This window comes from Lepidochelys kempii, chromosome 10, assembly GCF_965140285.1.
Source record: "Lepidochelys kempii isolate rLepKem1 chromosome 10, rLepKem1.hap1, whole genome shotgun sequence".
NCBI lineage: Eukaryota > Metazoa > Chordata > Testudines > Cheloniidae > Lepidochelys > Lepidochelys kempii.
The window spans coordinates 34,475,896-34,500,279 of NC_136389.1; the positions used below are offsets into that span (position 1 = coordinate 34,475,896).

The 24,384-nt window shown below is 45.8% G+C and overlaps 1 protein-coding gene across 4 annotated transcripts in view; it reads right to left on the reverse strand.

Annotated features, from left to right (window-relative positions):
- Positions 1 to 24,384, reverse strand: part of CLUAP1 (clusterin associated protein 1) — a 165,765-nt gene that overhangs the window by 34,661 nt on the left and 106,720 nt on the right. For all 4 annotated transcript variants that reach the window (XR_012161187.2, XM_073362813.2, XM_073362811.2 and 1 more), the window contains exon 9: positions 17,191 to 17,263. Coding sequence is in view for 3 of the 4 variants with exons in the window: in XM_073362813.2 (XP_073218914.1) it covers positions 17,191 to 17,263 (73 nt within the window). In the remaining variant the exon portion in view is untranslated. The remainder of the gene's footprint in view (positions 1 to 17,190; positions 17,264 to 24,384) is intronic.

A 24,384-nucleotide genomic window follows, 5' to 3' on the forward strand; every position in this document is an offset into this window, starting at 1 on the left:
CTGAGGCCCCTGCCCATCCACCGCTCGCTGCTCTCCACCTTCCCCCAAGTGCCTCCCCCAGCTGCCGAACAGCTGATCTGCAGAGCTGCCGAACAGCTGATTGGCGGTGCTGCCAAACAGCTGCGGCTGGTGGGTGCTGAGCATCCACTATTTTTTTCCGTGGATGCTTGAGCCCCAGAGCACCCACGACGTCAGCACTAATACCCTTAACATTCACTGTGTGAGGGTGCTCAGCACCTCGCTCATTTCAAAGTTAAATAATTTGCAATGGGTCTCCAAGTCCTTAATGGGAATCCATGAGTGAATAACTAGAACACCTCAAACATGACATTTGTTATGTGATCGTGTTTCTGGGTAATCATTAATCAGGCTTCAGGGGATCAGTTCATACAATCGTAGCACTGTAGGGCTGGAAGGGACCTTGAGAAGTCAACAAGTCAGCCCCCTGCACCGAGGCAGGAGCAAGTAAACCTAGACTATCCCTGACAGGTGTTTGTTCAGCTTGTTTTTAAAAGCTTCCAAAGATGAGGACTCCACGACCTCCCTTGGAAGCCTATTCCAGAGCTTAACTGTCCTTAGAGTTAGAAAGTGTTTCCCAATATTTAACTTAAGTCTCCCTTGCTGCATATTAAAACCATTACTTCTTGTCCTACCTTCAGTGGACATGGAGAACTGATCACTACCGTCTTTATAACAGCCCCTAGCATATCTGAAAAGTGTTATCAGGTCCCTCCTCAGTCTTTTTTCCCCTCAAGACTAAATATGCCCAGTTTTTTCAACCTTTCCTCATAGGTCAGATTTTCTAAAACTTTTATCACTTTTGTTGCTTGTCTCTGGGACTCTTTCCAAGTTGTCCACACTCTTCTTAAATTGTCGCGCACAGAACTGGATGCAGAACACCAGCTAGGGCCTCACTAGTGCCGAATATAGCGGGACAATTATCTCCTGTGTCTCACATAACACCCCAGAATCATATTAGCGTTTTTTGCAGCTGCATCACATTGAAAATGGATATTCAGTTTGTGGTCCACTAAAACCCCCATATCTTTTTCAGCAATACTACCGCCTAGACAGTTATTCCCCATTTTGTAGTTGTGCAGTTGATTTTTGCTTCCTACGTGTAGAACTTTGCACTTGTCTTTAATGAATTTCATCTTGTTGATTTCAGACCAGTCAAGGTCATTTTGAATTCTAATCCTGGCCTCCAAAGTGCTTGCAACCTGTCTTAGTTTGGTATCATCTGCAAATTTTATAAGCATACTTTCCATTCTATTATCCAAATCATTAATGAAAATATTGAATAATACCAGACACAGGACTGACCCCCACAGGACCAGTAGCGGGGTGGTCACCCTGCTCCAGCCCTGAAGGGGTTAAAACAGCCCTGGGAGAGAGCTGCCTGGGGGAGCCAATAGTAAAAGCAGCCCTGGAGAGGGCTGCTGGTGGGAAAAGCTAGGATGATTGGGGGAAGCAGCCACAGCTGGGGCCATGCCCCAATCAGGCCACAGCTGGCCCTATTAGAGGGCTGAGGGCTAGGAGCTGTAGAAGTCTTACTCTAGCCCTGGAGTGGGAAGGGCTAGGTGCCTGAGAGCAAGGTACTAGAGCAGAGCAGAGCAGAGCAGAGCAGAGCAGGGCAGGGGAATAGGGCTGGGGAGCTCCAGCCTGGTAACTCCTCAGGCTGCAGGCCTTGTGCCAGGCCTAAAGAGGTACTGGGGCTGCAGAGATGTAGCCTGGGGTTAGGCAAAGGCAGCAGGTCCTACTCCCTTGCCAATGATGAGTGGTTTACAGATTGCAGTCTGCCCGAGTGAGCGGGGGCTAGATGATGACTGGCAGTGGCCACTGAGGCAAGGTGGGTTTAGAGGGTTGGGGGTTCCCCTGGGAAGGGAGACCCAAAGTGTGGGGGTACTGCTGGGGCAGAACCCCAGGGTAAAGGGCACTGGGGTCTGGGCAGGACATGGGGCCAGCGGCAGGTGAGACACTGGCCTGCAGAGGGTGCTCTGCAAGCTGGAAAAGATCTAATTCCCAGATGACCAGCAGGAGGCGCCACGCCGGTGAGTCGTCAGTTCGCTACAGGACCCCACTAGATACATCCTCCCAATTTGACAGCAAGCCATTGATAGCTACTCTTTGAATATGGTCTTTTAACCAGTTGTGCGCCCACCTTATAGTAAATTCATCTAGACCGTGTGCCATGCAGAACTGTGTAAAAAGCCTTACTAAAATCAAGGTATATCCCATCTACTGCTTCCCCCCATTCACTACGTCAGTAATCCTTATCAAAGAAGGAAATTAAATGGGTTTGGCATGATTTGTTTATGCTAACTATTCCTTACATCTTCCAGGTGCTTACACATAAATTGTTTAATAATTTGCTCCAGGTTTTGAAGTTAGACTGGCTGGTCTATAATTCCCTGGGTTTTACTTGGTTTCCCTTTTTAAAGACAGGTACTATGTTTGTCCTTCTCTGATCTTCTGGGGCCTTACCTGTCCTCCAGGAGTTCTCAAATATAATTATTAATGGCTTCAAGATTGCTTCAGCTAGTTCCTTAAGTACCTAAAATGAATTTCATCAGGCCCAGCTGACTTGAATACATCTAATTTATCCCTGGGAAAAATCATGGAGCAGGTCCTCAAGGAATCAATTCTGAAGCACATAGAGGAGAGGAAAGTGATCAGGAACAGTCAGCATGGATTCACCAAGGGCAAGTCATACCTGACTAATCTAATTGCCTTCTATGATGAGATAACTGGCTCTGTGGATGAGGGGAAAGCAGTGGACGTGTTATTCCTTGACTTTAGCAAAGCTTTTGATACGGTCTCCCACAGTATTCTTGCCAGAAAGTTAAAGAAGTATGGGCTGGATGAACGGACTTTAAGGTGGATAGAATGCTGGCTAGATCATCGGGCTCAATGCGTACTGATCAATGGCTCCATGTCTAGTTGGCAGCCGATATCAAGAGGAATGCCCCAAGGGTCGGTCCTGGGGCTGTTTTTGTTCAATATCTTTATTAATGACCTGTGTTTCCCCTATCTTGGCTTGCATTCCTTCCCCGTGGTTGTCAGTATTATGGGTTGAATATCTGGTCATCATTAACCTTTTTAGGGAAGACTGACGCACTCTTCTCAGTAAGTTTGCAGATGACACTAAACTGGGAGGAGTGGTAGATATCCTGAAGGGTAAGGATGGGATACAGAGTGACCTAGACAAATTAGAGGATTGGGCCAAAAGAAATCTGATGAGGTTCAACAAGGATAAGTGCAGAGTCCTGCACTTAGGAAGGAAGACTCCCATGCACTGCTACAGACTAGGGACTGAGAGGCTAGGCAGAAGTTCTGCAGAAAAGGACCTAGGGATTACGGTGGACTAGAAGCTGGATATGAATCAACAGCGTGCCCTTGTTGCCAAGAAGGCTAATAGCATTTTGAGCTTTATAAGTAGGAGCATTGCCAGCAGATCGAGGGACGTGACCATTCCCCTCTACTTGGCATTGGTGAGGCCTCATCTGGAGTACTGTGTCCAGTTTTGGGCCCCATTCCACAAGAAGGATGTGGGGAAAAATTGGAAAGAGTCCAGTGGAGGACAACAAAAATGATTAGGGGGCTGGAGCACATGATTTATGAGGAGAGGCTGAGGGCACTGGGATTATTTAGTCTGCAGAAGAGAAGAATGAGGGGGGATTTGATAGCTGCTTTCAACTACCTGAAAGGGGGTTCCAAAGAGGATGGATCTAGACTGTTCTCTGTGGTAGCAGATGACAGAACAAGGAATAATGGTCTCAAGTTGCAGTGGGGGAAGTTTAGGTTGGATATTAGGAAAAATTTTCACTAGGAGGGTGGTGAAGCACTGGAATGGGTTACCTAGGGAGGTGGTGGAATCTCCTTCTTTAGAAGTTTTTAAGGTCAGGCTTGAGAAAGCCCTGGCTGGGATGATTTAGTTGGGGATTGGTCCTGCTTTGAGCAGGGGGTTGGACTAGATGACCTCCTGAGGTCCCTTCCAACCCTGATATTCTATGATCTAAATGGTCTTAAACCTGTGTTTCCGCTATCTTGGCTTGCATTCCTTCCCCGTGGTTGTCAGTATTATGGGTTGAATATCTGGTCATCATTAACCTTTTTAGGGAAGACTGAAGCAAAACAAACATTAAGCACTTCAGCTTTCTTGATGTCATCAGTTATTAGCGCTCCTTCCCTGCAAGTAGAGGACCTACACTTTCCTTTGTCTTTCTCTTTTTCCTAATGTATTTAAAGAACCTCTTCTTATTGCCTTTTATGTCCCTTGTCAGTTGTAACTCATTTTTGGGCCTTAGCCTTTCTGATTTTGTCCATACATACTTGTGCTATTCTTTTGTACTCCTCCTTAGCAATTTGACCATATTTCCACTCTCTGTAGGATTCCTTTTTGATATTCAGGTAATTAAAGAGCTCCTGATGGAACCATATTGTCTCCTCCTACCTTTCCTTTGCATCAGAATAGTCTGCAGTTGTGCTTTACTATTGTTCCTTTGAGGAACTGCTGGCTCTCCTAATCACGTTTTTCCCTTAGATTTTCTTCCCATGGGACCTTACCTCCCAGCTCTCTGAGTTTATTAAAGGCTGCTTTTTTGAAGTCCACTGTCCTTATTCTGCTGCTCTCTCACCTTCCTTTCCTTAAAATCATGAAATCCTCATCATTTCATGATCACTTTTACCAAAATTGCCTTTCACCTTCAGAGTTGCTAGCAATTTTTCCATCTTGGCCCTGCTCTACACTACAAGTTTAAGTCGAATTTAGCAGCATTAGATCAATTTTTAACCCTGCACCTGTCCACACAACAAAGCCATTTTTGTTGACTTAATGGGCTCTTAAAATTGATTTCTGTACTCCTCCCTGACGAGGGGATTAGTGCTCAAATCGACATTGCCGGGTCAAATTTGGGGTAGTGTGGATGCAATTCGATGGTATTGGCTTCTGGGAGCAATCCCACAGTGCTCCATTGTGACCGTTCTGGACAGCACTCTCAACTCAGATGCACTGGCCAGGTACACAGGAAAAGCCCTGCCAACTTTTGAATTTCATTTCCTATTTGGTCACCATGGCGTGACCACGCAGAGCTCATCAGCAGAGATGATCATGGAGTCCCAAAAGAGCTCCAGCATGGACCGAACGGGAGGTACTGGACCTGATCACTGTATGGGGAGATGAATCTGTGCTATCAGAACTCCGTTCCAAAAGATGAAATGCCAAAATATTTGAAAAAATCTCCAAGGACATATGAAGGACAGAGGCTATCACAGGGACCCATAGCAGTGCTGCGTGAAACTTAAGGCGCTCAGGCAAGCCTACCGAAAAAAACACAGAGGCAAACGCCCGCTCGAGGTCAGAGCCCCAGACATACTGCCTCTATGATCTGCATGCAATTCTAGGGGGTGCCCCTAGAACTACCCCACACCTGTACATGGACTCCTGCAAGGGAGTCTCATGCAACAGGGATGAGGATTTTGGGGACGAGGAAGATGATAATGCACACCAGGCAAACGGAGAAGCCGTTCTCCCCAACAGCCAGGAACTGTTTATCACCCTGGAGCCAATACCCTCCCAACCCAGGCTCCAGGACCTTGAAGGCGGAAAAGGCACCTCTGGTGAGTGTACCTTTGTAAATACAATACACTGTTTAAAAGCAAGCATGTCTAATGATTAATTTGCCCTGAAGACTTGAGATGCATTCGCGGTCAGTACAACTACAGGAAAAGTCTGTTAACGTATCTGGGGATGAGGTGGAAATCCTTCAGGGACATCTCAGTGAAGCTGTCCTAGAGGTACTCCCAAAGCCTTTGCAAAAGGTTTCCGGGGAGGGCAGCCTTATTGTGTTCTCCATGGTAAGACACTTTACCACACCAGGCCAGTAGCACGTAGTCTGGAATCATTGCATAAGAGAGCATGGCAACGTGTGGTCCTGGTGTTTGCTGGCATTCAAGCAACCTCCATTCTTTATCTCTGTGTTATCCTCTGGAGAGTGATATCATTCATGGTCACCTGGTTGAAATAGGGGAATTTTATTAAGGGGACATCAGAGGTGGCCGTTCCTGCTGGGCTGTTTGCCTGTGGCTGAAAAGAAATCATCCCCGCTGTTAGCCAGTGGTGTGGGGAGGGGTGAAGCGATCATCTTAGAGAATTGGGTGTGTGCAGAGGGGTTTGTTGGGTTTGTGCTGCATGTTAACCTGAAAACGTCAGCCCCTCCTTTTAAATGGCCAATGTGTCTTTTTCAATTTTACTCTACCTTTTTTTCCTCCCGCAGCTGCAAATGTTTCAACACTGACTAGCATCTCTGTCCCAGAGGCTAGCGCAGATAAGAAGGCGAAAAAAACGCACTGGTGATGAAATGCTCTGAGTTCATGCAGTCCACCTGCACTGAAAGAGCCCAGTAGAATACATGAAGGCAGACCATGGCAGAGTCCAGGAAAGCACAAAATGAACGTGAGGATAGGAGGGATGCATGAGAGGATAGATGGCTGGAGCAACAGGAGAGGTGGTGGCAGCATGACGAAAGGAGGCAGGATGCAATGCTGAGACTACTGGAGGATCAAACTGATATGCTCTGGCGTACGGTTGAGGTGCAGGAAAGGCACAGACTATCACTGCAGCCCCTGTGTAACCAACCGCCCTCCTCTCCAGGTTCCATAGGCTCCTCACCCAGATGCCCAAGAATGCAGCGGGGAGGGGGAGAGAGGCCCTCCGGGCATCCAACCACTCCACCCCAGAGGACTGCCCAAGCAACAGAAAACTGGCATTCAATAAATTTTAAAGTGCAGTGTGGCCTAGTCCTTCCCTTCTCCCACACCCCTCCTGGGCTACCTTGGCAGTTATCCTCCTATTTGTGTGATGAATTTGAAACAACAATGACTTTATTGCCTCTGCAAGCGGTGATCACAGGGGAAGGGGAGGGAGGTTGGCTTATAGGGAAGTAGAGTGAACCAAGGGGCGGGGTTCATCAAGGAGAAACAAACAGAACTGTCACACCATAGCTTGGTCAGCTATAAAACTGGTTTTTAAAGCTTCTCTGATGTGCAGCGCACCCTGCTGTGCTCTTCTAATCACCCTGGTGTCTGGCTGTGCGTAATCAGCAGCCAGGTGATTTGCCTCAACTTCCCACCCCGCCATAAACATCTCCCCCTTACTCACAGATATTGTGGAGCGCACAGCAAGCCAGGGCTTTGGAGCAGAGCCCGGAGCTGGAGTGTGGAGCAGCTCCAGAGCAGTGGAGCCACAGGTTTTTGCCTGGAACTGGAGCGGAGCCAGAGCACAGCTCCAAAGCCCTGCAGCAAGCAGTAATAACAATGGGAATATTGGTTTCGTTGAGGTCTAACTGACTCAGTGAACTGTGCCAGCGTGCTTTTAAATGTCCAAATGCACATTCTGCACTTGCTCAGCCTATAGTTGAACAGCTCCTGACTACTGTCCAGGTGCCTGTGTATGGCTTCATGAGCCATGGCATTAAGGGGTAGGCTGGGTCCCCAAGGATAACTATAGGCATTTCAACATCCCCAACCGTTATTTTCTGGTCTGGAAAGTAAGTCCCTTGCTGCAGCTGTTCAAACAGACCAGAGTTCCTGAAGATGCAAGTGTCATGTACCTTTCCCAGCCATCCCACATTGGTGTTGGTGAAACATCCCTTGTGATCCACCAGTGCTTGCAGCACTATTGAAAAGTAACCCTTTTGGTTTATGTACTGGCTGCCTTAGTGGTCCAGTCCCAAGATAGGGATATGCGTTCTGTCTATCGCCCTACCACAGTTAGGGAATCCCATTGCAGCAAAGCCATCCACTATGACCTGCACATTTCCCAGGGTCAGTACCCTTGATAGCAGCAGCTCAGTGATTGTGTTGGGTACTTGGATCACAGCAGCCCCCACAGTAGATTTGCCCACTCCAAATTGATTCCCGACTGACCGGTAGCTGTCTGGCGTTGCAAGCTTCCAGAGGGCTATCACCACTCGCTTGTGAACTGTGAGGGCTGCTCTCATCTTGGTATTCTTGTGCTTCAGAGGAGGGGAAAGCAAGTCAAAGTTCCATGAAAGTGCCATTACGCATGTGAAAGTTTAGCAGCCACTGGGAATCATCCCAGACCCACAACACTATGCGGACCAGTCTGTGCTTGTTTCCCGGGCCCAGAATCGGCATTCCATGGCATGAGCCTGCCCCATTGCCATTAGGATGGCCAAATTGGCAGGGCCCGTGCTTTGAGATAAGTCTGTGTCCATGTCCTCATCGCTGCCGTCACCGTGCTGCCGTCGCTTCCTCGCCAGCTTTTGCAGGTTCTGGTTCTGCATATGCTGCATGATAATGCGCGAGATGTTTACAATGCTCATAACTGCCGCAGTGATCTGAGCGGGCTCCATGCTTGCCATGGTATGGCATCTGCAGGAGAGCAGAGTTGCAGGGGAAGCGGTGGTTGGATGACCAGTTTTGCACACCTATTGCACTGTCTGCCTCCAGGACACAACAGCTGAGCGGGCTGCATGCTTGCCGTGGTATGGCGAGACAAGAGTTGCAGCAGAAGCGGCCCTGCGAGACCACCAGGAGAGCAGAGTGTTAGCGGAAGCGGTGGATGACGACGGTCATATAGAGGACCTGCGAGGTGGATTCATAGCATCAGGAGAGCAGAGTGGCAGCGGAAGCGATGGATGACTACGACGGTTAGCAGTCCTACTGCACTGTCTGCTGAAAGCAGTATGGCGCCTGCACGGAAAAAAGGCACGAAACTATTGTCTGCCATAGCTTTCACGGAGGGAGGGGCGACTGACGACATGAACCCAAAATCACCCGCGACAATGTTTTTGCCTCATTAGGCATTGAGAACTTAACCCAGTATTCCAGTGGGCAGCGGAGACTGCGGGAACTGTGGGATAGCTACCCACAGTGCAATGCTCCGAAAGTCAATGCTAGCCTCGGTACTGTGGACGCACTCCGCCGACTTAATGTGTTTAGTGCATTAGTGTGGGGACACACACAATCACTTTCTAAAAATCACTTCTATAAATTCGACCTAATTTCGTAGTGTACACATACCCTTGGTCAGAATCAAGTCTAAAATGGCTGCCACCCTGGTTACTTCCTCCACTGTCTGAAACAAAAAGTTGTCCCTGATACATTCCAAGAACTTACTGGAGATTTTGAGTTTTGCTGTATTACTTTTCCAACATATGTCTGGATAGTTAAAGTCCCCCATTACTATCGGGTCTTGTGTTTTTGGATGTTTCCATTATTTGTTTTAGAAATGCCTCTGCCTCTTCCTGATTTGATGATCTAGAATAGACCTCCACCATGACATCACCCCTATTTTTGAACCCTTTTATCTTTACCAAGGAACTCTCAAGTGGTCTGCCTCCCACCTCTTTTTGGACCTCAGAACAAATCTATATATTTTATGTATAATGGAACCCCTCCTCTCTCTTTTCCCTGCCTGTCCTTTCTGAACAAGCTATAGTCTTTTTTTCTAACCAATATTCCAGTCATAAGACTTACCCCACCAAGTCTCTGTGATGCCAATTAAACCATAATTTAGCTTATGTACTAATACTTCCAGTTCTTCCTGTTTATTCCCCATACTCCTTGCACTTCTGTACAAACATCTAAAGTGTTCATCAGATTCCCCCACTGATTTTCTTCTTATTGCTCCATCAACCCTTTTGTAATTTCCCATGTCCCCCAACATCTAACCCTCTGTTAAGGTCACCTTTTTATATTTACATTGTAGTTTAAGATACTGTTCACATTTTTAAAGTATTAACATGGAAAGGATCAGTTAAACTTTAAATTGATCCAGTTTCCCACTTGCATCTGCTCCTGATGGTGCAGGCTTTTTAACAGAATTTATTTCTAGATCGGATTAGAACAAGCATCCTAGGAGATTTTGTTCATATTTTGTGTAATGGATAGGTACCTTTCCACACAAAGATACCCCGAGAGACCATTATATAACAGGACTATTTCTGGCAAAGCGTACTTGTTTTGTAGCACAGCAGAGGTTGAAGAGAGAAGGCAAGTGCCAATTTATTGAAATTCAGAGCTTGGATTAGTTGAGAATAACAGAATAAAGACTGTGACAAAATGACCAATGTTGGTATGGTGGGTCCCATGTTTTTCCTGGCGGGGGGCTAAGATGCCACCCCTTGCCCTTGCTTTTGGGGTGTCAAGGGCCCTGCTAGTGGCCCGGGAAGGTGATAGAGGAGGGAAGTGGGGGAGGGGTCTGAGTTTGTTCCTCATTCTGAGCTCCAGACCCTCTCAACCCCTGCAGGTTTCTTACCCTCTTCCCCCTTGGGTAGCGTTACCCTCGGTCCTTGACACTGGGGGAGGGAGTCTCCCTGCCTTGCTGGGGAAGGGTCTCCCTTCCTTCGGTTCTCTGGGTCTTTCAAATCTCAGCAACACACCTCCAAACTCCAGTCCTCTCTCCTTTCTCGCACACCCTGACTGCCTGAAGCAAGGGGTTTTATTAGGTTCCTGGCAGGGCCTTAATTGACTACAATTACCTGCAGCAACCCTCCCTAGCCATAATTAGCCTAGGGCTTATTTATCTCCCACTCTCCCACTGCTCCCTGGCCCTCCCATATCACAAGACATTTAAAATATTAGGCACTACACTGATGGGCACTATAAAAACCATTGATAGAACTGAGGACAGATACTTGTTACATATACACAAAACTGAGGACAGTGTCTAGTTTTGCCATTAGAACCACTCAGTCTGTAAAATGAGTGAGTGTCCAATAAGGACACTGTCCATGGAGGAACACAAGATTTGTTATACTGTAGCAACATGATCCACCTGATGCTAAAATTATTTTGCCAGGCTGATTTTTTGACAGGCAGGCAAAATATCCTTTGTTTTAACATTGTCATGGTATTAGAGTTGGCAAACAGACTTGGACCTTGGGCGGGTAAATGTTCATGACAGTTTTGCAAGGATATGCACCTGCACAATTGTTCAGTGTTGTACTGAATCCTTACAGTGATGATCAGGGACCTAAGAACAGTCTTCAGCTATTCTAAAGGCTGTTATAAAGAGGATGGTGATCAGTTGTTTTCCATGTCCACTGAAGTTAGGATGAGAAGTAATGTGTTTAATATGCAGCAAAGGAGACTTGGATTAGATATTAGGAAACACTTACTAACTCAAGGGTAGTTAAACTCTGGAATAGGCTTCCAAGGTTGTGGAGTCCCCATTTTTTGGGAGCTTTTAAAAACAAGCTGGACAAGCACCTGTCAGGGATAGTCTAGGAGGTTTTCTTGGTCCTGCCACAGCACAGGAGGCTGGACTTGTTCATTTCTAGAGGTCCCTTCTAGCCTTACATTTCTAGGATTTTATGATTCTATGTCTACCAGATATTTAGTAATTTTTAGGCGTAGATTGATTACAGAAACTATCTGCACTAGATTTGATTGAACACTGCACTGGATATACATTCCACTTCAACAATCCTGATTTTCACCCAACTTTATTACCTCAAAGCTTAAATATAAAATGTCTACAAATATAAAATATGATAAAACAGGAACTCACAGCATGTCTATATACTGTTGGTTCAGCAATCCAGTGGCCCCACTGATTGTTAGGCAGGCTTCCTGCTTCTCATGTTCTTACAATTTTTTTTGCTCTTAGTTTTTGTCTTTTCCTAGTTGATCTTCAAATTCTTTTTTGGCCTGCCTGATTATTTTTACACTTGACTTGTCAAAGTTTATTCTCCTTTCTATTTTCCCCAGTAGGATTTTACTTCCAATTTTTAATGGATGTATTTTTGTCTGTAACCATCTCTTACTCTGTTGTTCAACTATGCTGGCATTTTTTGGCATTTTTTAAAAAATTTGGGGTATACATTTAGTTTGAACCTCTATTATGGTATTTTTTAAAAGTTTCCATGCAGCTTGCAGGCATTTCACTCTTGTGACTGTTCTTTTTAATTTCCCCTTAACTAGCTTCTTCATTCTGTGTAGTTCCCCGACTTGAAGTTAAATGCTGCTGTGGTGGGTTTTGTTGGTATTTCCCCCCCATAGAAGGATGTTAAATTTAATTACATTATGGTCGCTATTACTGAGCAGTTCAACTATATTCATCTCTTGGACCAGATCCTGTGCACCACTTAGGACTACATCAAGTACTGCCTTTCCCCTTCTGGGTTCCAAGACTAGCTGCTCCAAGAAGCAGTCATTAATGGTGTCTAGAAATTTTTTCTCTGCATCCTGTCCCTGTGACACTCCCTGGTAATATACCTCAGAATGATATTAGCCTTCTTTGCAACTGCATCACTTCGGTGACTAATATTCAATTTGTGATTCAGTATAACTCTCAGATCCTTTTCAGCAGTACTACCACCTTGCCAGTTAGTACCCATTTTATAGTTTTGCTTTCCTTCCCAAGCGAAGTCCTTTGAACTTTTCTTTATCAAATTTCATCTTAATATATTCTCAGAAGAATCAACAAAAATAGGATATGTTATTCTAATATATATTGTACATCCTGTACTCCCAGGGCTAAAGGGGTATAGAAAACTTTTATAAGTTTAAGTGTACTGATATATGGTGGTGGGAACAGTGGAGAGAATGAATGAATGAATTCTCTTTCCCTCTTGCCTGGTGGGAGAACACCTGCTGAAAATTAAAACTGTCAAATGCAACTTTTACATTCTCTGTCAATTTTAGTTTTAATGGAATTTGCTTTATCTGAGCCACAGGATTAATCCTCATCTATTTTTCCTGCTATATATAAATGCATATATTGCAATATTAAAGTCACGGTGGTAATTTACACAAGAGAGTTCTACTGATGTCTAACTACTGAAGCAGCACAATCTTACATGTTTACAGTGCTGACAAAACTTCAGGAGGAAATTATTCCCTTCTGATCCTCGACTAGGTTTCTATTTAATAAAAGTAAAAGTTAACATGATAGGCCCAAGTTCTGACTTCATTCATACCCATATACCCCCACTAAAATCAAGGAAGATGCACAGATGTAGTTGAGAGTAGACCATGGCCCATGATGTACTTATTTTTGGTAATCAAGGAGCACTCCTTCAAAATTAGTCATTCATTCATGATTTACTAGAGAAAAGGTTATTACCTGAATCATTCACCATAAAGAATTAATACCAATCCACAAACAAATTCCACAGCATATAAGCGCATGCAAACTAATGAAATCAGAACTTAAACTCCAATTCTGCGAGGTACATAAGCAGCTATGTAACTTTAAGCAACCACCTAGTTCCACAGCCAAAGTTACACACATGCTTAAATACCTTGGTGAATTGGAGTTTAACCCTTGTCAAAAGACTGAACTTCCTTCAGCAGTGCCTCTGTAGCATGCCTAGCCCCTTCTGTCTGGAGAATAACAACCTTCATTGGGAATGAAGTCCTGATGACCTCCTTCATGCTATTGCAGAGCATACAGTATGCATCCGATGAAGTGAGCTGTAGCTCACGAAAGCTTATGCTCAAATAAATTGGTTAGTCTCTAAGATGCCACAAGTACTCCTCTCCTCACTTAATGTCATCCCAGTTTTCGTTGTTATGTTGCTGATCAATTACAGAACATGCTCGTTTAAAGTTGCGCAATGCTCCCTTATAACGTTGTTTGGCAGCCGCCTGCTTTCTCCACTGCTTGCAGAAAGAGCAGCCCGTTGGAGCTAGCTGGTGGGGGCTTGGAACCAGGGTGGACCAGCAGCCCCCCATCAGCTCCCCTAAGTTCCCTGTGCAGCAGCCACCCAGCAGGCTATCAATAGCCAGGTAGTTCTGGTGTCCCTCCCCTTACTCCTCTGCCTTGGAGCTGCTCCCAGGAGCCTCCTGCTTGCTGTGAAGAGGGGCAGGAAGGAAAGAGGGGTGCTAATGTCAGGGTGTCCCCCTTCCCCTGCTCCTTTACCCCATCTCCACAGAGCCGGGGGTGGGGGCACGACAGGGCTCAGGACTGAGGGAGCTTGCTGGCAGCAGCTGCTGTCTCAATTTACTGATCTATTTAAAAAGGCAATCTACATAGAGTGGTGTCAGTGTACTTAAAGGGGCAATGTGCATGTCTCTCTCTCACACACAAGGTCTTTCCCCCTCTGTCTCACTCTCTCTCACACACAAACACAGTGTGTGTCTCTGTCTCTCTCTGCCATGCTGTGTCTCCTATCTCCATTCCTGCTGCCTTGTAGAGTGTGAGCTACATTAACAACAATGTGTTAACTCTTCTGAGTGCTAGTTTGTCATTTAGCAGTAAGGCATTCCCTGGGAAATATCCCACCCTCTTCCATAGAATCATAGAATCATAGAATATCAGGGTTGGAAGGGACCCCAGAAGGTCATCTAGTCCAACCCCCTGCTCAAAGCAGGACCAATTCCCAGTTAAATCATCCCAGCCAGGGCTTTGTCAAGCCTGACCTTAAAAACCTCTAAGGAAGGAGATTCTACCACCTCCCTAGGTAACGCATTCCAGTGTTTCACCACCCTCTTAGTGAAAAAGTTTTTCCTAATATCCAATCTAAACCTCCCCCACTGCAACTTGAGACCATTACTCCTCGTTCTGTCATCTGCTACCATTGAGAACAGTCTAGAGCCATCCTCTTTGGAACCCCCTTTCAGGTAGTTGAAAGCAGCTATCAAATCCCCCCTCATTCTTCTCTTCTGCAGGCTAAACAATCCCAGCTCCCTCAGCCTCTCCTCATAACTCATGTGTTCCAGTCCCCTAATCATTTTTGTTGCCCTTCGCTGGACTCTCTCCAATTTATCCACATCCTTCTTGAAGTGTGGGGCCCAAAACTGGACACAGTACTCCAGATGAGGCCTCACCAATGTCGAATAGAGGGGAACGATCACGTCCCTTGATCTGCTCGCTATGCCCCTACTTATACATCCCAAAATGCCATTGGCCTTCTTGGCAACAAGGGCACACTGCTGACTCATATCCAGCTTCTCGTCCACTGTCACCCCTAGGTCCTTTTCTGCAGAACTGCTGCCTAGCCATTCGGTCCCTAGTCTGTAGCTGTGCATTGGGTTCTTCCGTCCTAAGTGCAGGACCCTGCACTTATCCTTATTGTACCTCATCAGATTCCTTTTGGCCCAATCTTCCAATTGGTCTAGGTCCTTCTGTATCCTATCCCTCCCCTCCAGCGTATCTACCACTCCTCCCAGTTTAGTATCATCCGCAAATTTGCTGAGAGTGCAATCCACACCATCCTCCAGATCATTTATGAAGATATTGAATAAAACCGGCCCCAGGACCGACCCTTGGGGCACTCCACTTGATACCGGCTGCCAACTAGACATGGAGCCATTGATCACTACCCGTTGAGCCCGACAATTTAGCCAGCTTTCTACCCACCTTATAGTGCATTCATCCAGCCCATACTTCCTTAACTTGCTGACAAGAATACTATGGGAGACCGTGTCAAAAGCTTTGCTAAAGTCAAGAAACAATACATCCACTGCTTTCCCTTCATCCACAGAACCAGTAATCTCATCATAAAAGGCGATTAGATTAGTCAGGCATGACCTTCCCTTGGTGAATCCATGCTGGCTGTTCCTGATCACTTTCCTCTCATGCAAGTGCTTCAGGATTGATTCTTTGAGGACCTGCTCCATGATTTTTCCAGGGACTGAGGTGAGGCTGACTGGCCTGTAGTTCCCAGGATCTTCCTTCTTCCCTTTTTTAAAGATTGGCACTACATTAGCCTTTTTCCAGTCATCCGGGACTTCCCCGGTTCGCCACGAGTTTTCAAAGATAATGGCCAGTGGCTCTGCAATCACAGCCGCCAATTCCTTCAGCACTCTCGGATGCAACTCGTCCGGCCCCATGGACTTGTGCACGTCCAGCTTTTCTAAATAGTCCCTAACCGCCTCTATCTCCACAGAGGGCTGGCCATCTCTTCCGCATTTTGTGATGCCCAGCGCAGCAGTCTGGGAGCTGACCTTGTTAGTGAAAACAGAGGCAAAAAAAGCATTGAGTACATTAGCTTTTTCCACATCCTCTGTCACTAGGTTGCCTCCCTCATTCAGTAAGGGGCCCACACATTCCTTGGCTTTCTTCTTGTTGCCAACATACCTGAAGAAACCCTTCTTGTTACTCTTGACATCTCTGGCTAGCTGCAGCTCCAGGTGCGATTTGGCCCTCCTGATAACATTCCTACATGCCCGAGCAATATTTTTATACTCTTCCCTGGTCATATGTCCAACCTTCCACTTCTTGTAAGCTTCTTTTTTATGTTTAAGATCCGCTAGGATTTCACCATTAAGCCAAGTTGGTCGCCTGCCATATTTACTATTCTTTCGACTCATCGGGATGGTTTGTCCCTGTAACCTCAACAGGGATTCCTTGAAATACAGCCAGCTCTCCTGGACTCCTTTCCCCTTCAAGTTAGTCCCCCAGGGGATCCTGGCCATCCGTTCCCTGAGGGAGTCGAAGTCTGCTTTCCTGAAGTCCAGGGTCCGTATCCTGCTGCTTACCTTTCTTCCCTGCGTCAGGATCCTGAACTCAACCAACTCATGGTCACTGCCTCCCAGATTCCCATCCACTTTTGCTTCCCCCACTAATTCTACCCGGTTTGTGAGCAGCAGGTCAAGAAAAGCACCCCCCCTAGTTGGCTCCTCTAGCACTTGCGCCAGGAAATTGTCCCCTACGCTTTCCAAAAACTTCCTGGATTGTCTAGATTCCTGGATTCCACCCTCTGACTCCACCACCTCAACCGAGCTTCTCAATCACCATTGCTGTGTACAGTATTAAATTGCTTGTTTAAAACTGATGCTCTGTGTTTGTGTATGTATATATACATACATACCTACATATAAAAAATATAGTCTTTCATCTAGTGAAAAATATTTCCCTGGAACCTAACCCCCGCATTTACATTAATTCTTATGGGGAAATTGGATTCGCTTAACGTTGTTTTGCTTAAAGTAGCATTTTTCAGGAACTTAACTACAACGTTAAGCGAGGTATTTACTAGGTGACTGCACTCACCCTCAGTACTGCAGGTAGGATTTACAGGGTGCAGTCACACACGTTAGGTTAGTGATTCTGGTAGTCTTTTTTAAGCTAATGGGGTTTTACTTTTTCTGCTCTTCAGCCTACCCAGTAGGCAGCTGATAAAATTCCCCTCAGCTTTGACGGGATCTTTCTGTATGAAGCAGCTGACAATTTACAATTTATTTTCCTAACCCATGCAGTTAAGAAATATAGCTTACTTCCACTCTTGAGCAGATGTTTTTCCTCCTCCTTCAGCCTGTTCTGCATCAGGCGTAGTGTGTTCTCAGCTTCCTGCAAGGAGTGAATACATCAAAATCAGAACAGCTGCCACATTCCCAGGTCAGATGGTTAATCAGATGCTCCTGCAGTAACAGTTAAGGGCATTTAGGAGAAGATTAAGACTGGAGAATTTCAGGATGGGAAGTGTTTCAGAAAGAAACAGTCTTCATATAAATTGGGGAGTTCATTGCCTTTTTGACCATAGGGGAGGGATGTAAGGAATACAGAGAGGTAAAGCAGTGCACAGGGAGTCAGCCATACAACGCTCAATGAGGGTCATGTGACTAAGCCCTCACTCACCACATTGAAAATGAACCAACTGTCTCAATCCCATGAACAAGGACTGCCATTTCTATGTGAAAGGTGCTTCCCATGGAAAGGAAAAAAAGATCTAAGGTAACTATGGTACAATAACCATGTATGGGGATTGAGAGCAAAGGCAAAGAACAGCAGGCTAGAACAGCGGCTGATGTACTGATGAATAGTGATGATTTTCTGGAAGGCAGGATTTCCCATAAAAACTAGTGACTCACAATTCATTAAAAGGCCTGAATCTAATGAGCAAGAACAATATAGAAGCAATTATAAAGTAGCCTTTAGGCATTGCAAAATCCTAGTCTGGCAGGGGTAAACGGCTAGTTAGAAATGGCTCTATTAAACGGTAAAGGAAGAGATGTGCTAAGTATTATTTGGGATTTAGGAGAGTGGTGAACGGTGGAATAGAGGAAAGCTGACCGGAGCACTGGTGTTTTCGAGGGTAGCAACAGCTAGGCCAGAGAAGTGGTACATTCCTCCCAGCTCAGCATTCTGAGGAAGAAAACATGCCTGCCCTTGTAAAAAGGACCCTAGAGGATAAGGGCAGATGTGCAGAATGAGTACCACAGACAGACAACAGCTTCACAGAGCAGTTAACACTCCCTTTAGCCTGAGTTCATCACAAAACAACTGCTGGGAGCAGAGTGTAATTGAGTTCATAGAATATAAGGGTTAGAAGAGACCTCAGGAGATCATCTAGTCCAACCCCCTGCTCAAAGCAGGACCAATCCCCAATTTTTGCCCCAGATCCCTAAATGGCCTGCCTCAAGGATTGAACTCACAGCCCTGGGTTTAGCAGGCCAATGCTCAAACCACTGAGCTATCCCTCCCCCCTATGAAGTTCAAGAAGTTCTCCATACTTTTAGGATTAAAATATATGTAAGCCACTAAAATGCATGCCGATGTGGTTGGATTCTTGGAAAGGATGTTCCATTGGTGCAACGGGGGTGGGGGTGTGGTAGTGGTGTCAAAGAATAAGAGCTTATTTTTGTAAGGGTAGATTAGCAGAGAAGAAAATTGCCGCATGCTTCATAGCAGGACAGCGAGATGGACAATGCGGAAACCTTGGGTCAAGTGTGGGAGCTATTTTTAGAAATCTCACATTGGTATCTTCTTTGTGTTTTGTCAAATCTGCAGTGACAGTGTTTGTAAATCAAACAACATGTGCTGGGTGATCATCTGAGACTGCTATAACATGAAATATATGGCAGAATGCAGGTAAAACAGAACAGGAGACATACAATTCTCTCCCAAGAGGTTCAGTCACAAATTTAATTAACGCACTATTTTTTTAATGAACATCATCAGCATGGAAGCATGTTCTCTGGAATGATGGCTGAAGCATGAAGGGGCATATGAATGTTTAGCATATCCAGCATGTAAATACCCTGCAAAGCCGGCTACAAAAGTGCCATGTGAGTGCCTGTTCTCACTTTCAGGTGACATTGTTAATAAGAAGCAGGTAGCAGTATCTCCTGTAAATGTAAACAAACTTGTTTGTCTTAGTGGTTGGCTGAACAAGAAGTAGGACTGAGTGGACCTGTAGGTTCTAAAGTTTTACATTGTTTTGTTTTTGAGTGCAATTATGTAACAAAAAAAATCTACATTTGTAAGTTACACTTTCACAATAGAGATTGCACTACAGTACTTGTATGAGGTGAATTGAAAAAATACTGTTTCTTTTGTTTATCATTTTTACAGTGCAAATATTTGTAATAAACTAATATAAAGTGAGTACTGTATACTTTGTATTCTGTGTTGTAATAGAAATCAAAATATTTGAAAACGTAGACAAACATCCAAAAATATTTAATAAATTTCAATTGGTATTCTATTGTTTAACAGTGCGATTGATCACGATTAATGTTCTAAATCGCAGTTAATTTTTGAGTTAATTGCATGAGTTAACTGCGATTAATTGACAGCCCTAATGAAAAGTAAAAAGAGAGGTAACTGACAGTGGAAAAACACCAGGAGTCAGATCCTGCTCCATGCTACAGCTTCTTTTTGCCACTCTGGCCATAAAACCACGCTAACTGGGCATGGGGGAATCTCTGCATAGGTAGACCAAGTGTAACCAACTCTTTATCATCTTTTACTGGCCTACAGCATGCCAGAGCCGTGCCAGAGTTAAGCCCAGTAGGAGGGGTCATGCCTGGAGTGCTGTTGTGCTCCCATGACCCCTGGCTGACAGAACAGCCCTTTGGGGGCTCTTACCAGTGGGGATAAGTTACAGCAGCCTCAGTGATGAAAGGCATCCTAGAAACATGACAGATTAGTTATGATAAGGAAAATAAAATAAGATAAAGATAGTATCATAAATCCTCATCAGTTTGCCAACAATTAATCCAATGATTTCACTATTCACCTGCCAAAAATATACTGGATGTGCGTCTCAGCTACAGCCCCATAAAAGCAATAAAGGTAGACAACAGCTTTAATGTACTGTTTGACTGGGTTCTGTTTTTTCTGGGGCTTTGATTTTCTAGACAGGAACCCACACTCCTTTAGCAGCAGTGCAAACGTGCATACAATTAAAAATAATAAATACAACAAGTGCTTTGATAGAAGACTATGCTAGGTCAAACTGCATATTAACTATTCATATTTAGCATGAAAAGAAAAGAGCTTGACCTTGACACAGGGAGCAAGATTAGAAGAGAAGCTGAAAGGGCCATTGATCTCAGGAGGAAATCTTCCCTCCTAGAACATAAGTGGAGCTACACCGCAAGCCCTTAATGAATAGAAACCCAACACACCGCTGTTACATTAAGCACACTCTATTTCTGAATGCACTGCAGATATAATATCTGAAAAGGACACACTTTGGTTGCATGGTTTATAATACAAACATCTTTACACTCTCAGTTAGAATGGTATAACTTTAAGGGCCACATCCAGCCCTCCATGGTACAGCCAGATATGTTAATGGAGAAGAGAACTTCCTCTCACCAAGCCTCACAGAGCAGCAAGCTAGGATTTCTAGCCAGTGCTTGTGAAAACTGCTAGGAAGGTGGATTGGCTACTGGACTAGTTGATGCACCATAGTCCCAAGGGGGCAGTGACAGGTCACCAGACAGTTAGGGCATAAGCTGTCCTTTGCAGCAAGTGCTAGCAATGTGTGCCTCTCATGGAATATGGGTGATTGGCCTGCACCAGCTGCCCTTTTCTACTCTTGAAAGGGCTTGATGGTATAGATCTACCGGCAGAAATATATAGGGGAAAAAACCCTTGTGGAGACACACGATATACCAGCAGAAGAGTGCTTTGCTAGTATAGTTTAAATCAGTTCCCTGAATGGCATCAAACAAGGGTTGCCAAAGTTACTGACAGTCCAAGCCACACACGACAATCTTCAGAAGTTCGAGAGCCAGGGCATGTCTGCTGGGGCTTGGGGCTTCAGTTCTGCTCCAGCTGAAGCCCCAAGCCCTAGTAGGCACATGCGATGGGACTGAAGCCCCAAGACCCTCCTCCCTGCTGGGCAGAAGCCAGAGGCAACATGTTTGGGTGGGGCACAGGGCGTCACGTCCCCCCCCACACACAATTTTTGCCAGGGTTTGCTGGCCCTGCTTGGTCACATGCTGCCAACAGGCCCCCTCCCTGCACTGCAGCTGCACCATCACAGTCTGGGAACCCCTGCTGCTGCCCAGGATAGGGGGCGGGTCCCTGGCGGGGGCTGGTGGATCCAACCTCCATGGTACGCTCAGGAAACTCCATAGTGGGCCCGTGGCCTGACATTCGTTCTTTGCCTGAGGCCCCTCTCTCCTTCGGTACCGAGGGGTTTCTTTTCTTCAAACCTCTTCTTTGGCGCAGGCAAAATGGAACGTGCTGGGCCAAGTCCGGCATCGGTGGTGTGCTGCACGCTGAGGCTGAAGTGCTGGGCATTGGTACCGTGGTGGAGAATTCTGACGCCAGACAAAGAGCAGCCTCCATCAATAACACTCTCAAGCGGATATCCTGCTCTTTCTGGGTCCGCAGGCGAAAGTTCTCACCTGTCGTTGCGATGGCCTTCTCCCAGACACTTAAGACAGCCATCGTGCGGATCGCTGATCAGCATCGGCCTGCTGCATGATGCACCTGGCTTAAAGCTGGGGAAGCGGGGCATGCCCTGCTCAGGGCAAAGTCCTAATTGGGACTCTATTGACTAACTAACACTATCAACTAACTATCTATGAAACTATGTACGACAACAATGAAACCAGTCAATGGATAACTGCTACTGCTCTTGCAAAGCAAGACAAGGCGCTCCAACCATCAATCACGGGCGGTTAGAAGGAACTGAGAGGGCGCAGGGCCGGCTGTTACGAGATTTGCCCATTACTTTGGGGCACGCTCATTTATTAGGGTTACTCTTCCAGGGCGAGGAGGGTGTCTCTAATTCTATATATGTACTGCTTGTGTCACTTGTGTTCTCATAAGGAGCTCTACTTCTCTCTGTTGCAAGTTCCCTCTCAATGGAGCTATCCTGCAGGACCTAGGTTCCCCAGGGCTGGGTTCTTCCAGCCCCAGAATCAGAGGAACACACACACACATTAACAGAGCGCGTCTGAGAGGACCGGATTAATCAGCACTCCCAAGCTGACCCCTTATATGTCCCTGGACTCAGTAGGCTTGCTTGAGCAGCATTTCCAAGCTGTCACCCTCATACGCCTTTGGATTCAGCAGGCTGGGTCGAACAGCATCTCCAAGCTGTCGCCCTCATATGCCATGGACACCGCACCAGAATAGAGTACACCTGAGCAGGCTGGGTCAAGCAGCACTTTCGATCTGCCACCCTTATATGGCCCTGGACTCAGCAGACTGGGTCACACAGCACTTCCAAGCTGCCACCCTCATATGTCCCAGATTCAGCATGTCCCTGTCCCCACTTTCACGTTACAATTGTTCTGGCAGTAACCCACTTGATGAGCAAACCCCACAAGATTTTTGGGTGCTGCAGGGATCTTTAGCTTAGGTACAAGGAGTATTGCTGCAGAGCAAATGAGGGAGCCAAAAAAACATCCACGAGGGGGAGAGACAGAGAGAGGGAGAGAAGCAATCAGCTTAACCATGAAAGTTTTTCATTACCAGGTAATAACCATACGGGAGTCAAACGAACAAAACAGTTATAATATTAAATCTAACTTAAATTTGATTATAAGTCAGGTTTAGAAAACTATAACTGCCCACACAAGTCAGGGTCAGAAGGCTATATTGAGAGAGAGAGAGAGAGAGATGGGTTCTCATCACTCCATGAAGCTTGAATTGATTGGGGTTCCCAGGTGGTGGTGGTAGCTGAGGGTCTAGAGCGCTGGGGACAGGCAGAGCCTCCAGCATGATCAGTCAGGAGAAGATGAAGTCCCAACAGAACTGATTCAGATTTTGGATCCAGGCATCAGAACACTTACTTGAGCATGGGTAGGGGTTTTTGTAGGGAAACAACAATGGTTCAAGGGAGAACACTAGATTTGTTTATGTGTAAACTGATAGCTCAAGGGAGTATACCACAGTTGTTTTGTTCAGGCTAGACAATAGGAACTGATTATTCCTGGCTATGGGTGGTATTCCTTGGAGGGAGCTCACAATGCAATTAGGGAGCTTCACTATTTTGGATACCAATAAAGGATTTATTACTAGAATTGGTCTGATAACTACTGAGCTGAGTGTGTGCAGGCGTGGATTCATTAATATCTGGAGCAGAGATTCCCCCATCATGCAGTGCTTCCTGCTTTTCTGGTCCCAGAGCTCCGTGCGGTTCTTGCCTTGGAATCTCTGTTCTCCATTCTGTATGCTAATGGACACGCCTCCCTGTTCCATTTTCGATGCAAATGAGGCTAGGGGAGTTTCCTTATTCCTGTCACCCTTGTCCCAGGGGTTTAGGTGTGTCTCCCACTGCCTTTTCATTACTTTTTGTAAGTCTTTCTTCTGATCAGTTTTGGTTCTAGCAGAGGCTGGGGGAGGAGGTCTTTCATGAGTCAGACCGGCTGGGTATTGTGCCCTGGTTCTCCAAGAACACAGAGCTGCTAGGTAACACGGCGGTGCCTGATATACCACTGCATGGGAGCACCACTCCAGGAGGCGCCACAGCTGGCCCTATGGATACCGCTAAGGCTGAAATCTCTGACAACTGTGCACGTGGGCGCGCACACACCTAGAGTGGAATCGACATGAGCAAATATTTGAAGAAGAAATAATCCCCTAAAATAAGGAGAACAAAAAAAATTGCAACTGTTCTCCTGGCCAGGAAGCACAAGTCATGGATCCTTGCACCCTTCTGCTTTGCTTCCCTACAAAAAGAACCAAATCTCGCCTAATCCATAGTATGTTTCAGATAGCCATGGAAACAGCCACATGGAACTGTTCAGTTTGCAGAGTTTTTAGAAAGCATTATGGCTAGGAGAGCTAACAGAGAGAGGACAATGGCTCCATGAACGCCCAGAAAGCTGCTAATGTTTACTTGGAATCGTGAATATAATACTGCAAAGCCTAGGTGGGCATTATGTGCTCCAGGGCTACAGCAAGAGAATAAAGGTCATGGCACAAAGTCTGAACCAAACACAATACACTCTGTGTGACAGGAAAAAACAGCCAAGTACTGACCTTGCCAATAATTTAAAACTAGTGAAGTCTTTGGGCCAATATCAACAGGGGCTCCACCTTTGTGAGTGCGAATTTTCATGCCTATGTTTTGGTGTGCGCAAATCCTTGCCTAAATCCAGCAGTTAAGCCTTTGGCTGCCTGGCCTGCACACACACATGTGCAAAAAGGCTAACTACTGCACCAATATGGCATGAGTAAATCTGAGATTCTGTGTAAGGAAACCTGCAGTTTTAGACGCT